This window comes from Mastacembelus armatus, chromosome 21 (genome assembly GCF_900324485.2).
Source record: "Mastacembelus armatus chromosome 21, fMasArm1.2, whole genome shotgun sequence".
Lineage (NCBI taxonomy): Eukaryota > Metazoa > Chordata > Actinopteri > Synbranchiformes > Mastacembelidae > Mastacembelus > Mastacembelus armatus.
The window spans coordinates 3252898-3270227 of NC_046653.1; the positions used below are offsets into that span (position 1 = coordinate 3252898).

At 40.5% G+C, this 17330-nt stretch overlaps 1 protein-coding gene across 1 annotated transcript in view; it reads left to right on the top strand.

The window, feature by feature from the left end:
• The first annotated feature begins 9437 nt into the window (after window positions 1–9437).
• The window catches only part of dpp10 (dipeptidyl peptidase like 10), a 219841-nt gene continuing 211948 nt past the window's right edge, over window positions 9438–17330 (top strand). The window contains exon 1 of the mRNA XM_026295426.1: window positions 9438–9544. Within this exon, the coding sequence (XP_026151211.1) occupies window positions 9485–9544 (60 nt within the window). The 5' untranslated portion in view covers window positions 9438–9484. The remainder of the gene's footprint in view (window positions 9545–17330) is intronic.

Sequence of the window (17330 nt, forward strand, 5' to 3'; positions counted from 1 at the left end):
ATCTCTGATTATACATTTAATGGTTGACTTTTTGTCATTTCCTACAGTTATCTCATTGTAAACAGGATTAACGGTGCACATAAATACAGTGGGTACGGAAAGTATTCAGAATCCAGAATGCCGCAGCCAGAGTCCTGACAGGAACTAGCAAGAGAGATCATATTTCTCCTATATTGGCTTCTCTTCATTGGCTCCCTGTAAAATATAGAATAGAATTTAAAATCCTTCTTCTCACATACAAATCCCTTCATAATCAAGCTCCTTCATACCTTAAAGACCTCATAGTACCATATTATCCCAATAGACCACTTCGCTCTCAGAGTGCAGGCCTACTTGTGGTTCCCAGAGTTCTCAAAAGCAGAATGGGAGGCAGAGCCTTTAGCTATCAAGCTCCTCTCCTGTGGAACCAGCTCTCAGCCTGGGTTCAGGAGGCAGACACTCTCTGTACTTTTAAGGCTAGACTTAAAACCTTCCTCTTTGACAAAGCATATAGTTAGGGCTGGCTTCAGGCAACCCTGAACCATCCCTTAGTTAGTTATGCTGCTATAGGCCTAGACTGCCCAAGGACCATTGGTGCACTGAGCTCCCCTACCCTACCCCCCCCCCCCCCCCCCCCTTCTCTCCGACCTCATGTATATTCCACCATTGAATGTTACTAACCTTGTGCTCTCTCTCTCCCCTAGTTTGTGCTCTCTCCCTCCCTCTCTCTCTCTCTCTCTCTCTCTGTACCTTCTGCAGGTGTCCCTGGTCCTGGAGCTGTTTATCGCTGATGTGCAGTTACTGGCCCCACCAACTTGCAGTGTCTATTTGTTGTTTATTGTTGCTGTTCTTTTCTCTCTGCTCTATCCACTCACCCCAACCGGTCGAGGCAGATGGCCGCCCAAACTGAGCCCGGTTCTGCTGGAGGTTTTTTTTCTTCCGTTAAAGGGAGTTTTTTCCTCTCCACTGTCGCCAAGTGCTTGCTCATAAGGGAATTGTTGGGTTTTTAGTTTTAGTTTTTGTAAAGTGCCTTGAGATGATTTGTATTGTGATTTGGCGCTATACAAATAAAATTGAATTGAATTGAATTGAATTGAATAGACCCCTTTAAATTTTTCACTCTTTGTGTCATTGCAGCCATTTGCCAAAATCAAAAAAGTTCATTTTATTTCTCATTAATGTACACTCAGCACCCCATCTTGACAGAAAAAAACAGAAATGTAGAAATTTTTGCAAATTTATTAAAAAAGAAAAACTGAAATATCACATGGTCATAAGTATTCAGACCCTTTGCAGTGACACTCATATTTAACTCACATGCTGTCCATTTCTTCTGATCCTCCTTGAGATGGTTCTGCTCCTTCATTGGAGTCCAGCTGAGTTTAATTAAACTGATTGGACTTGATTAGGAAAGGCACACACCTGTCTATATAAGACCTTACAGCTCACAGTGCATGTCAGAGCAAAGGAGAATCATGAGGTCGAAGGAACTGCCCAAGGAGCTCAGAGACAGAATTGTGACCAGGCACAGATCTGGCCAAGGTTACAAAAGAAATTCTGCAGCACTCAAGATTCGTAAGAGCACAGTGGGCTCCATAATCCTCAAATGGAAAAAGTTTGGGACGACCAGAACACTTCCTAGACCTGGCCGTCCAGCCAAACTGAGCAATCGTGGGAGAAGAGCCTTGGTGAGAGAGGTAAAGAAGAACCCAAAGATCACTGTGGCTGAGCTCCAGAGATGCAGTAGGGAGATGGGAGAAAGTTCCACAAAGTCAACTATCACTGCAGCCCTCCACCAGTCAGGGCTTTATGGCAGAGTGGCCCGATGGAAGCAAGGCACATGAAAGCCCGCACAGTTTGCCAAAAAACACATGAAGGACTCCAAGACTATGAGAAATAAGATTCTCTGGTCTGATGAGACCAAGATTGAACTTTTTGGCGTTAATTCTAAGTGGTATGTGTGGAGAAAACCAGGCACTGTTCATCACCTGCCCAATACAATCCCTACAGTGAAACATGGTGGTGGGAGCATCATGTTGTGGGGGTGTTTTTCAGCTGCAGGGACAGGACGACTGGTTGCAATTGAAGGAAAGATGAATGCGGCCAAGTACAGAGATATCCTGGAAGAAAAGCTCTTCCAGAGTGCTCAGGACCTCAGACTGGGCCGAAGGTTCACCTTTCAACAGGACAATGACCCTAAGCACACAGCTAAAATAACAAAGGAGTGGCTTCGGAACAACTCTGTGACCGTTCTTGACTGGCCCAGCCAGAGCCCTGACCTAAACCCAATTGAGCATCTCTGGAGAGACCTGAAAATGGCTACTGAGCACAGGGTCTGAATACTTATGACCATGTGATATTTCAGTTTTTCTTTTGTAATAAATTTGCAAATATTTCTACATTTCTGTTTTTTTCTGTCAAGATGGGGTGCTGAGTGTACATTAATGAGAAATAAAATGAACTTTTTTGATTTTGGCAAATGGCTGCAATGACACAAAGAGTGAAAAATTTAAAGGGGTCTGAATACTTTCCGTACCCACTGTACTTGTCCTTATTTGAACAGCATGAACATAAAACTGAAAAAAAAGCAATTTATTTTATTTTAAAACAAAACTTAAAATGTACCAAGCTTAAAAAGTGTTTGACAAAATGAAATAATGACCATAAATCCCATATACAGGTTAGTGGTGATTTCTTTAAGGTGTCTGCAGTCACCTCAACAACTGGGCACAGAGTAGTGAAGGACAACTCTTTTGCAATATTTTATGCAACATTGAATTTAATTATCATCTCTGCCTTCTTACTGCCGTGGATTACCACTGCCGAGTGCTGAAATTCTATAGGGAAGGGAGCTGTGGTGGCCACACAAGTAGCATGACATAAGATGTGCTTCTTTGATACACTTGTGTTTTTTCAGTGGCTCGATGAGGAATGTCGACGCACTGCTAAAGCAGTGTTGGTAGCCATGCTTGGCTGCATTCTTTACAGTACATGCAATGCATTGCCACTGGTAATTTATGGTGGCTAACAAGGGCAAATGTGCCGCAATGGTCAAAACACGTTCTGTATTTGCAGCGTTTCTCTGTTGCATGTGTTTTGGCCATTGCAGCGCGTTTGCCCTCGTCGCCCACCGTAGTAATTTTACCTTACCTCAATCATAGGAGCTGTGTGAACCAGTTTTTACGAAAGGAATACATTTTCGCTTTTTGTTAATTTGCATCTGTTTCTGTATTAGAGCCTAATGCCGTTTCCATCTCAGATGCTTGCTCAGGGTTAGGATTCTTACCAGGGGGGACAGAGACCAATGGCTGTACAGTTTCCTCAGGTCTAGGTTGCACCTGCCAGGGTCAGTGTTAAGAACAGCATTTTGTCTTGATGAAAAAAAAGGCCTGCTTTTATGAGCTAAATTGCCACTATTCTGTCCTTGTTCATGAGTAGCCAGGTCTTGATTTCAAACTCATGTCAGTGAATCAGAACATGGCAATCAGTGGCGAAACCCCGCCCCTATTCTCTTCTTGATTTGCTCTGACCTTCACTGGGGGGAACGCATAATGTTACAGTCATACACACAGACACACAAACCTAGGGCTTGGGTATCGTTAAGGATGTTACGATGCAATCTGTACTTTGACACATTGTGGCACGATACAGTTTGATACGATACAATAGCGATATGATAATGATATATAATGCCATATATTGTAATACTCAATACCGCTGAAAATACAGCTCGCTCTGCACCGCTGACGTAGTGTACTATTACAGAGGCACATCACATATTGATAACTGAGTTGACAAACTAGTTTGATGATCCAATTTTTGAAGATTCTGTGCATAATTCTCATACGCTATGACCATGAAAATAAAGTACGTCAGTGTTCGTACATGTAAGCCTTAGCTCATGCACAGATTACAGTCAGTTGTGTTCGAGTCTTTTGTTACTGAACTGAAATTTAGAATTTGGTCCAGAAAACAACAAAAATGGTGTCCAGTTTCCCTTGAACTGAACTCACACTCAGAGGTGTTTTTAGTAACTGAAATGATCAGGGCCTAAGTCATGGTTGCACTGGGCTTATGTTTTTTTTGGTGGGACATAGGCAGCTGTTGGCTGGGGATGTTTCACCTACTTATATAATAAATAATGAAATAAAAATTGCTATTACACAGACACACACTCAAAGGGCTAATTGTTATCTAAAAGGGGTTTATCTTGTCTATTGGAAAGTTCACCTCAGGAACTGTCCATTTAGTCTCCATATAGTTGTTTCTGTAAATGTTAAATATAAATGTCAAAATAACATATTGTTCTTTACCTGAGCAAATAGTGTCCCTCTTTTCAAGGAGGTGGAAATGTAAATATTTTTTATCTTCAAATCAATTCAATTTTATTTGTATAGCGCCAAATCACAATACAAATCATCTCAAGGCACTTTACAGAAACAAAAAACCCAACAAATCCCTTATGAGCAAGAACTTGGCAAGTGGAGAGGAAAAACTCACTTTAACGGAGGAAAAAACTTCCAGCAGAACCGGGCACAGTTTGGGTGGGCATCTGCCTCGACCGGTTGGGGTGAGTGGATAGAGGAGCCAGCCCTAACTATAACGCTTTGTTAAAGAGGAAGGTTTTAAGTCTAGCCTTAAAAGTACAGAGAGTGTCTGCCTCCTGAACCCAGACTGGGAGCTGGTTCCACAGGAGAGGAGCTTGATAGCTAAAGGCTCTGCCTCCTATTCTGCTTTTGGAAACTCTGGGAACCACAAGTAGACCTGCACTCTGAGAGCAAAGTGGTCTATTGGGATAATATGGTACTATGAGGTCTATAAGGTATGAAGGAGCTTGATCATGAAGGGATTTGTATGTGAGAAGAAGGATTTTAAATTCTATTCTGGATTTTACAAGGAGCCAATGAAGAGAAGCTAATATAGGAGAAATATGATCTCTCTTGCTAGTTCCTGTCAGTAATCTAGCCTTGACGTAACAAATACATGGACTAGTTTTTCTGCATCATTTTGAGACAGGATGTTCCTAATTTTGGTAATGTTGTGCAGGTGAAAGAAAGTAAAGAGATTTGTTTTTGGTGTGAGTTAAAGGACATGTCCTGGTCAAAAATAACTCCAAGGTCTTTCACAGTAGTGCTGGAGGCCAGGGCTATGACATCTAAATTAGCTATAATTTTAGAAAAGTTTTTTTTGAGGTTTTTAGGTCCAAATACAATAGCTTCTGTTTTCTCCGAATTTAAAAGTAGAAAGTTACTGGTCATCCAGGCCTTGATGTCAGTTAGACGTGCTTGAAGTCTGGTTAACTGGTTTGTGTTAACAGGTTTCATAGATAGATACAGCTGAGTGTCATCTGCATAGCAGTGGTAATTAATAGAGTGCTTCCTAATGACATAGCCAAAGGAAGCATGTACAGGGTGAACAGAATCAGTCCTAGTACAGAGCCTTGTGGAACTGCGTAATTAACTTTTGTGTGTGTGTGGAAGGTTCATCATGGACATGAACGAACTGGAATCTGTAATCTGTCCGATAAATAGGATTGGAACCGTTTTAATGCTGTTCCTCTGATACCAGTCACATGCTCCAGTCTCTGTAATAAGATGTTTGTGGTCAATAGTGTCGAATGCAGCACTAAGGTCTAGGAGGACAAGTATAGAAACTGAGGCTAAGAGAAGATCATTAGTAACTTTTAACAGTGCTGTTTCTGTACTATGATGTGCTCTAAATCCTGATTGAAAATCTTCAAATAGTTCATTCCTGTATAAGTGGTCTGATAGCTGCTTAGCAACAGCTTTTTCTAGGATTTTAGAAAAAAATGGCAGGTTGGATATTGGTCTATAATTAGCCAAGACTCCTGGATCAAGACTAGGCTTTTTGAGTAAAGGTTTGATTACTGCAGTCTTAAAAGCCTGTGTTACGTAGCCTGATACCAGAGATAAATTTACTAAGTCTAATAAAGATGAGTTAATTAATGGCAGGGTGTCTTTAAGCAGTCTAGTTGGAATGGGGTCTAAGAGACACGTTGATGATTTAGATGAAGCAACTGGTGACGTGAATTCATAGAGATCTATGGGAGAGAAGCAGTCTAAACATAACTGAGGTCCTACAGATGATTCAAGAGCTACTGTAGTAGAAGATTAATTTATTGCAGGTATAGGAAGCATCTGCTGAATTTTATCTCTAACAGTTGTGATTTTATTTGTAAAGAAACTCATAAAGTCATCACTGCTGAGAGCTAAGGGAACACTGGGCTCAACAGAGCTGTGACTTTTTGTCAGCCTGGCTACAGTGCTGAAAAGAAACCTGGGATTGTTCTTATTTTCCTCTATTAGTGATGAATAGTATGCAGTTCTGGCTTTACGGAGAGCTTTTTTATATGTTAGTAGACTGTTTTTCCAGGCTAGAAAAATTTCCTAAGTTTGTGGAACGCCACTTCCTTTCCAGCATTCGTGATGCCTGCTTTAAGGTACGAATATGTGAATTATACTATGGGGCTAAATGCAGTGCTGAGACTGTTATTTTCAACATCTACATGAATGTTAAAATCTCCCACTATAATGACTTTATCTGATCTAAGCACTAAATCAGACAGGAAGTCTGGAAATTCAGTTAAAAACTCTGAGTAAGGGACAGGTGAACGGTACACAGTGACAAGTAGAACTGGTTTTTGTGTTTTCCAGTTTGTATGTGAGAGACTAAGAGTGAGGCTCTCAAATGAGTTATAACTGTTCTGAGGATGAAAGTTTAATAAGTTTGACTGGAAGATTGCAGCTACTCCTCCACCTCGACCTGTGCTTCAAGGAACATGATAATTTTTATGACTGAGGGGGGTTGATTCATTCAGACTGACATATTCATCCTGCTGTAACCAGGTTTCAGTAAGACAGAGTAAGTCAATTTGGTGATCAGTTATCAAATCATTTACTAACAGAGATTTAGAAGAAAGAGACCTGATATTTAATAATCCACATCTGACTGTTCTGTTTTTCTGTTCAATAAGAGGAGTGGTCTTAATTTTTATTAGGTTTTTATGAATAACTCCTCTTCTGTTAACTTCTGATTTATTTATTTATTATTACCTTACATAAGTAAACTGTCTGTCCATCCTTCCACAGCCACACAATAATTTGCAAAGGGAGGCAAATGGAGCAGCGTGTGTAACTTAGGGGATGTCTTGCATTTATTTTCCCACCGGTTTGCACTGCAACCAGAAGTTATCTCTGTAATAGTTTCATCTTTTGGCCATCTACTTCGTTTCCTACACAGTTTAATTTATCTTAATTTTTCTTCCTAAAATCTCCAAGAAGGGAAGCCTGGGTGTTCCCACTGGAAAATTCCATGCTTTGTATGACTACTGAGTAAGTGAATTTGCACCTTCCTCCCTCTTTCATGTGCATTGCTAAATTACTGCTCCTCTCTTTATTATATACTATATTTAGTTGTGCTCCAACATCAGTCCATGGCCTTAGAGTTAACCTAGTGTTAACTTAGTGTTTGCGTGATTTTTTGACAGGACCAAATACGTTTGGGGCTGACCTCAAAATATTTGGGTCCCGAATAATTATGCCTAATGACGTTAAGTGCTCATGGTCACTCGCTGCACAAAATATAGCCAAAGATCTGCTTTTAAAGACGAAGGGGCTGCTAAAATCTTCAACATTTCACTCATTCAATTGCTTGGCTTCTAGCGTAAAAAATCAAAGACATGCGCTGTACAAGAACGACTGACCCCAACTACTTCGTTGGCTGGGGAAGCTACAGAAAGTCCTTATGGCTAGAGGGAATATCCATATTGTGGCTGGAAATATTGATATTTTAATTAGAACTACAACGAATCCTTGAGGAAACTGAGGAATTTGATTACAAAAAATGCTCCAAGCAGATTCTTTGCCTTGAGGATTCATTTAATTACTACCACTTGGATTATCAGACCTGCTCCACCTAGGGCTCATTGTTACACATGGAATGTAATCACTGTCACACAACGCATTTCAAAGTTGGCATCAATGCTTCAACATCTGAACTGAAAACATCTGGTTGTGAACCAGACCGGCTCACCCAGCAGAGCCTGTAATGTCATTTTAAGGTAACATGTCGTTTACACAATAGTATTATTGTTTAAAAATGCAAAAGTCAGTTTTATCCGATTAATCGAGTAATCGCTGAAATATTCGGTAGAACTCCAAAAATAATCGATAGCTCCAGACCTAATTTTAATGTTTTAAATAATATCTAAATATTGATTTTTTTTGCACAGCCCTACACAGACCTGTGAAATGTTGTGTATCAGTGTGACCAAAAAAATGAATCGCACTTAATAGATTGTTGGTGGCATTTGCGAGCAAATCAGAAGCATTCTGGGGTGCTGATATTCATTGTGCGTGTCTTTGTCTGTCTGTCGTTGCACTGAAGTTCCACTGGAAATGTAACAGAAACCTGCGTAACACATTTATGACTTCAAATTATGCTTCCCTGTGCTATTCATAGTGAAGGTATTGCATATCTACAAATGTAGGTTTCCTGGTGGTACTGATGTAAGCACAATAACAATCTATAGACACTCCATAGGTATGTATGGGCATCTATGTTTATAGCTAGATGCTAAACAATATATCTATTGTACATGTCAGGGCTTTGTGCCTCCTCAGTTTTTACATCATTCTAATGCCCTGTTGTGTTGAGGAAATCCAATGGGGTTGTGTGGTGCTCATATACACAGTGCATGACTAAATGTGCTTTTGATGGAATTACTACTAATTAACTGATGCACAGAACGCTGGGGCATTTCATCTGCTGCCTGCTGATGCTGGAATAGATGCTGCTGAGACTCCAGTAAAAGCAAAACAAAGCTGCACAAACGTGTGAAGGAATCAGGGACATTGAGTGGTAATTCTCTGCAAGTAACATGTTCATGTTTCTTTAGCCATTTGATCCATAGTTAATGTAAAAATATTAATTACTGCAGGTCTAAAGGGTAAATGCTTTACACAGCAGTAAGTAGAACCTCCAGGGGAGGGCGTGGATCTCTTTCTGAGGATGCCTGGGAGTAGGCTAAATTACATTTAATTGCTGGTTGTACATTGCTGCCTGTTATATAGGGTATCACGTCAAAAACATATGTATCTTTCTCAGTTCATGTGTATGGCCCTATTATATGCGTACTTGCCCACTTCATGTCTGTGCTGTATGAGAAGCAAAGTGACTGTGGCTCTGTTAGTGCTCCACACAGAACGTCTTTGTTTGGGTAATGTTGACCCTGTCATACCTGGAAGTTTCCTATCCCCTGACCACCTGACTCGCTCCCGGTCCCCAGCCCTCGCGCGTCATTTGTGCACATACCTACCTGCTGCGCTGCGCTGAGCCCCGTTGCTGTCAGTTGCGGTTGCGCGCTTCAACCGCGCAGCGAACAAAGAAAACACCGATCGTTCCACACTGTAGGTTTCTAGCGGGGCTCGCTTTCCTTCTCCCTACGGCTTTTTTGTCTCACTTCGGCAGGAGGACTGTTGGCAAGATGAACCAAACCGCCACTGTATCGCATCAAGTGAAATGCCAGTCTACGAAGACTATCAAGGTAAGCTTTATCCACGACAGATTGGCTGCAATGAACTTCGTGCTTTATGTTTAATGTGTATCTACGGCAGCTCAAAACTTCAGTGCGGGTGTAGTGAGAGTATATGCGCATTGACGCACAGGACTTTGGAGATGGCTTGAGGATATGCACAGCAGCAACCCTGCTATAACCACATGAAGTTAAGTCTCCTGTTTGAAACACTTTTTTCCTCATGAACATAAGCAGGTGCCCTTATCTGAATCTGCTTTGAATGAGGCAGGTCCACTTCTTGACGTTCTAGGTTTAATGTGTTGGATGAGGAGCCTCGCACTGGCGCAGTGTCGCGATTTCATTCATATCACGTCGTGCACTTTATTGTTATATTGTCTCTAGGGTCTGTCAAACAAAGCACGGACTTGACTCTGTCACTCGCACACGGTTAGGGTGAGAGAAATTCCTGGAGCACTGCAGCACCGTGATGTTTAACTTTTGCCGTCCATAGACTCGGTAGCTCATCCAACCTGTTAGAATTAACACATCACATTAAAGTGTCTGCAGGAAGTGTGTGATTTTGAGGCGATGATGTGAAATAGTGAGATGATAGGTAATGTAATTAACACCGTCCTTTTCTGTCTCAGCCACGACCAAGAAACGACTCTGCGCGGCAGCATCCGCATTGTCTTCTGAGTGTGCACCTAAACCTGCCATGAAATGTGAAATGCGTGCGCGCCACTGATTCTCAAGCATGCAGCGCGTGTGTATGTGCGCGCGCGGTTGTGTGTGTGCGCGTGTGACAGCGGTATCGATTTTGCCACGGGTCCTGCATCACTTTTCAACCTCGAAGTCCCACCAGAGAAATTTAGCTTTGGGTAAATGTATCGATTCTCTCCGTCACTAGCCCAAAAGCCTGCAATTTTGGAATACAAGGCAGCACATTAGAATCAGTGGAGTTCAATTTGGGATGATTTTTGGGGGGGGGGGGGGGGGGGGGGGTGTAGGCAACTGTATGAACTTGATTAATAGGATCTGTGGTGTTTCTTTTTTTCTGGGAGACATGAGAACCCATCAATTACTGCTGCTCCTGTTTCCAGGCTTTTGTGACCCTTGTGCTGAAGGCAGCTTTTCATCTTTCCTGTCTTTGTAGTGCTGATGAAGCTCAATGCATAGGCACGTTAGAGGCTGATTTTTACCAGAACCATTATATAAAGCTATGGAATAGGATGCTCATAAAAGGCACTGAGCTGTGTTTGAAATGAGGTTACTGCTGCCAACATTTACAGTACGTTTTGGATGCACAGCATTATGGGATGCATCCTGACGGCTGGCCTGTGTTAAACATGTCTCAGAATTCACATGCTTTCCTTCATTCTCTCCTTATAATCAAGAGAGCAAAGTTAATCTTATTAATCAGTTCTTACTTTGAGAGTTTTCTTTTATTGCTTCAGGGTAGTTAATGCTGCTGAATAATAATTGGTTGAATAATAAAACGTCTGATGTCACCTGTTGCTCCATGCACTCTTGAACTTTTGAGGACCAGAAACATGTTTCAGCCATGATTTGGATTTAAAAGATAATTCTGATTGAATTCAGCTGCAACAGACAGTTTGCGTAATGGCTTTACAGGGGTTTGACTTATTTTTAACACATTTGCCACATCCTGTTCTCAGTATAAACTTGGTTAGAATAGTGTTATTATAACAGCCTGCCAAAATCATCTGTTAAAGCCCAAGTGTTTCGGTGTAATATTTAAATGACTGTAACCACACGAGCAACAATTACATCTCCAATGGTGATGACTGTTTAACACTCCAGAACTCAGTTAATCTACGTCTTCAGGCCTGTTTGATGTGATTTAATTGACAGTGACCAAACCACACACCATCTGTCATCACGTATTCATTCAAATATCCCTAAACTCTAATTTATGTACTGTAGCACATGATATCAGCTTTGTCCTGATGTGCCCAGTCCACATAAAACCAGCCAGAGGAACAGAGACAAAAAGACTGAACCATAACTGCTGTAACTTTGTAATGTGGCTATGCTGGATACTGTTATCTTTTATAAAAAGAAGCTGAGTGAGGAATGATGTTCTCACTGTGTTTTAGCCATTGGAAACATTTTTTACTGTTACTTCTGTGGACAGTTCATACTTTGTGTTTTGAACTTTATGTAATACCCAGTTAACAGTGCTTGATAGCTAATGAGTGATCACTTAAAGCCATGCCACAGAGAGGGACTACGACAGTGTCCAGCCACATACCTTTTACTTAATCTGGTTACATCTTTGTAATGTTATATGGAATTAAATTTTCCCAATCAGTCAGGAATGAGCAACCCTTCCCATGAGTTTGATGAAGATTCTGCAAACTGGATGGTCATTTGGGAGTTTTTTTAGCCAGTGAGGATCCATGAAGATAATTATCTGATTAGTTTTAGCAGACAAGGAAAAGTAAACAGAGCATAGATGGTTTTTATTTATTTATTTATTTTGTTTGTTTAGTTTTTGACAGGGACAGTACATTGTTACACACAGACAACCATTGCCATCTACATAGGGCATATAGCATAAAGCTTAGTGGACAAATCTAATTATCTAGTTCTTTGTGCTGGGTTTAACCCACGTCACATACACTTGACTAAGCTAAGAGCTTGTTCAACTCACCACAACTTAATGAACTGACATATGGATAAACTGTCTGAGCAAAAGTAAAGTCATAACAACAACATCCTCCACAATCAGAGTTCCTGAACTAAAGCTGTTATAGGATCTTTGCTTTATTTTACAGTGACAGTAAAGAGAGCTTGAATTACATTCCTTGAGAATATTCACCCTCATACTCTGTAGCTTGGAGAATTGCTGTGTACCGATGCTCTGATGGTTTGCAGGACTGCTGGGTTATGAAAAGACATTTTCAGAATCTCTACATGCAGCACTACTTTCTCTGGCTTCCTGTCTCTTTACTCAGGCGGAGAATGGGGTGCTTGCTGCATTCACAACTCCACAAATTATAACAGTGGTCAGTATCTCACACTGAAAATCATTGAAACAAATGGGGATCATGGTCTAGATTCAACGCTCCTCTGTTTTGCACAAAAAATTCGAATCTTTCCATGTCTGTTCCCCCATCGTCTGCTGCTGAGGTCTTAATGGCTTTCTGTTATCCTCTTAAATGCCCCTTCTTCATATCATAACTGTGTCCTTCTGCCACTGGCCAAGATGGAAACATCTAATTTGGACAAGGCAGCAGATTTTCCGTGGGTCTAAGCTCCTGGGGTCTTGCTGAGTTTTACAGAACTGGATGAATCCCAAGGCTCATGTCATCAGCAGTCCTTGGAGGTGTCAGGTCCGCCCACATGCAGATCGCAGCTATAAACTGGGAATGTCAGCGAACCAGGGAGCTGTGTCCATGCTCCTTTTCTACTGTGCACACTAGTGACGGTAGCACAAGGTCATTTAAGAGAATGTGCTATATTTCACCAGCTCTGCTGTAATATAGTTGATTTGTATTGACTTCACACAGCAAGGATTTTGACAGGAAGTTTGGGTAAGAGTGACAGTCAGTGATTTATGTAAGTGCAATGAACCGAGCATCTTTTTTTTTTTTTGGAAATACCAATTTTAGGACCCTGTTTCATGATGACAAGATAAAATACATCTTAGTGTAAGCGTACAGCTGTTTCCAACACCCACTACCTTCAAGCCATTAATAGTCACATCACTTTTAAGGTTCTTGAGTGACAAAAAGGATCTGAAAATTAAAGTGACATGAAGTCTTTAAGCAGTGGGCACAACAGTACGTTTCATACAATCATACTTATGCTGGATTTATTTTAAAAAAAGCCTTCCACAGTAGAGTTTCTGCACCAGAAGAGACATGAAATACTATGTAGGTTTTCAATTAAAATCTCCTTACACAGGCAGATATATGCATACACTTTTTTAGACAGATTTATAGCAATGAGCCTCATTCCAAAGGTGCAGACTGGATCCCTCACACAGTCATGTATATTGTGTCTGTGACATGTTGGACCATGAGTGTAACAATATGTTTTGACTTCAGTCATCCCCAATAAATATATACCAAAGTTCCTGACCCTGTAACGAGCCTGCAACATAAGTATTTCCTAATGATGGCATTGTTAGTAATTCATACAATATATGTGCAGGTTGTGCTATATTAGAGAATTTGAGAGCTCAAAAATAAGTATGGCACAATTAGACTGTGGCATTCAAATTTTCCACAACTTACACGGGTAGACTGGTTGTTGTCTCTCGGCAGGAAATGTGCTTGGCAGAGTGTTCCTATACTGCTGCTGAATTCACAAATTAAATTGATGCAGCAGAACCAGAGATGTTTTCCTTTTTATTAGATGCGGTCTTATAACCTTGTGCCTACATTATCTGCAGCTGCAGTGTTGACAGGATGGAGATTCTCAAGTGTGTTGTGCTAGTAGAGTTTTTTTGACTTGGACAGCCAGAGCTACACCTGCACAGTTATCTGGTGTGTCTGAAACCACTTCCTATTTACTGTACAGGGCACTGTCTTTACCCTCTGTTATTTTATTTGAGTGTGCAAATTCTGACTCTTAAACACTGTATTATGCCCTCAAAATTCCAGTGGTGGACAGTTTAACAAACCGATGTCCCAGGCATAAACACTACATGCAACAGACTACAATGTACAGATTTAGTTTTTTTTTTTTTTTGAAATATTGATTCTATAATTCTATACCTATCAATGATGACAAATCATAAGTGTCTTAAATCTCAATTTAATGCCCAGTATATAAAGATAGCCAGAAACGGGTGTACATTGGCCTTTAATCAGTTGTTGGCATATCCATACAGCTACCAGCTCCACTTATCTTTAGACAGTTCAGTTATAATAATGACTAAGAAGAAACTGTTAATTGTCTTGTGGCATCAGCATGGTTCTTTAACAGCATCAGAGCCGCCGTCACTACAAGTGCCTGTATGATGCAGGGAAAGTGCCAAAATTCAGACTACTGGAAAATCACAGGAGGCTAAATCAGTTGCTGACCTCGACATAGTTATAGCCTCTTGCAATTTCTCAGTAGTCTGAATTTTTACACTTTCCCTGTGCCATATATATGTAGCTCTTGTCAAAGATACATCACATACATTATATCTGCAAACCATCAGCAGTGATTGAACCTCAGAAAGGTAATTCATGGTTTAGATATAGCAGGGCTTATTAAACTGTGACTACAGTACATTGATAAAAGCAACTGCAACAAATAAACTATGGCTAACAATAAATAATAAATATTTTATTTAATATTTATTTTATTTATGCATTTTTATAAAGAAAGAGTGTAGTAACAGAACATTTGCACATAAAAACATGTTTTATATGGTATTTGATTTAAGTGCGGAAAATATCTAAAAAAAATTTTATTTTAGTCATGCTCATCATAAATCTGGTCATGTGACTGAAATACAAATTTTGATCTGTTTCCAGGCAGCACAGTGGGTTAGTGGTCGGCACTGTTGCCTCACAGCAAGAAGGTCCCAGGTTTGAAACCCATCAGGGGCCTTTCTGTGTGGAGTTTGCATGTTCTCCCTGTGCTTGTGTGGGTTTTCTCCAGGTACTCTGGTTTCCTCCCACAGTCCAAAAACATGTATGTCAGGTTGATTGGTGACTCTAAATTGCCCATAGGAATGAGTGTGAGTGTGTGAGGTTGTTTGTCTCTATGTGGCCCTGTGATGGACTGGGGACCTGTCCAGGGTGGACCCCTGCCTTTCACCCAAAGAGCTGGGATAGGCTCCAGCAGATCCCTGTGACCCTGAATAAGGAATAAGTGGGTAGAGATAATTAATGGATGATCTGTTTTCCTGACAATGAGGAAACAGGAAGTGGTGAATGTATGTTTTTTTTACATCTGGACCCAGGTAAAAAATCAATTAGTATATAGACATTAGTTTTATTTATTTATTTTGACTAATCGCTGTGGTGAATAGTGAACTGAATATAATGACTTTTATGAGTGGTATTGTCACCAGTATCTTTTGATTGCAAATTGAGCCTCTTACTTGCCGACCACTAAGCCACTGTGCTGCCTGGAAACAGTGGTGAGACAAAAAACAGTGTTTGAAAAGCCTTGATGAAATGGTATTAAATAATTTACTCTGTATTGCATTGGCCCAGTGGAGAAAATAGTGCAATGGACAGTCTGTGAAAACTGCCTGTTCTCAAAATAGAGCATTTTTGTCACTGGAGATATATTTGGAGTTTGAACAATGATGTGCTTTGATCCAGCTCAAACAGTGCCTTATTTCAGATGAGGTACTTTGGTGAGTTCTTATGGTGCAACTGAAGTGAAAGCCAGTCAGATAAGTAATGAGGACAACACTGATGGAGAGTGAGCTGCAGTGAAACTATATCCTGATTCAGGAACAAATGAGTCTCAGATTTAAATTTCTACTGTCGTGTGTGCTTCTGAGGGATCAGTGAGCCTGTTAAACAGGTTAATGTGAAACATGTCCATTTTAAAATCTGAATTGCCAGATCCCTGCGGCAGATTCAACAGTTCAAATAATTCTGTCTTGATTACTGTTAGTTTCTCTGTATTGCGTGATGTGTTTGTGTATTAGGAGAGAGAAAAATATCACATGCTGAAGAATGTTTACAAAGAGTGCAGACAGGACACACATAGATCCTTTGTCTGTGTAAACAAAATACTGAATTCCAAAATGTTTCACTTTGATTTATATTTCACATTGTGTGTAAACAGCATGCTCACAAACACTTCTTCATTGAACTTTCCCTATTGCTGGCTGGAAGATCAGCACTGTTTGCAATCTCTCTGTCGGCACACACCGCTGAGAAGTCTCATCTCTGTAACTCAGCGCCCAGGATGCTCGACAACTCAGCCAGCAGGTTATTGAACCTGCATGGCATTCCCCTGTTCTAGAGATCTATAGCATAAACAGTCTTTAAAAACTGCTAGGGACTGGCTCGCTTTGGGAGTGATAGATTACTGGAATCAGTCTCATAAAAATGATTACATTGGCTCTTGAGTTAGTGAGTCTGTAAATTATAGACTGCCAGCTGATCTCAATAAATCCTCCCCCTTCAAGTATATGTCTCATTCCCAAGTCTCACCAAAGAATATGAGATATATCTGCCACTCATTTACATGGAAGCGCTTTCTCTTGAGGTTTACTTGTCCCTGTAAAAAAAATGTAACACAATATAACCTGTCATTTGCATATTATATTTACACTCATGGGTCCTATAGTGTCCTTAATCCCACTTAAAGCTATAAAGTAGTTTTCCTGAGAACAAAACAAAGGCTATTTTGAGAAAGCAAGTTGTCTCTCTAAGCTTCACCCCAAACGTAAGAGGCTATGTATGTAAAGAAGGAAGTGGTAGAGTTCTGCCCAAAAGCGTTTGCTGGATGTCACATTTTCCAGAAGGAGCTCAATACACTTGGGATGATTAATGTTTCTGAAAGGAAATGTTTCGGCTTTGAAAAAGCAGTCCGAAAGATTTATGAGTCCATTTACATGCTGAGTTTGTATTGTGTTATTTTACTGTGTGTGGTGGTGTAGGAGAAGATGCCATTTAGTAAGTTCATTAAACATGAAGTTATACAATTTTTTTTGATAAAATAGACTGAAGTGAGTCATTTATTGGTTAATGCTCTAAAGAGTTGGTAAAAAGTTGTTTTTGTGCATCTGTCTGATAAAGCACAGGCTGTGTAGCTCATGTCAGTGAGATTATGTCAGGCCGAAATGGGCTTCAAAGCCTGCTGTGCCGGAAATTAATAGCTTTGAATG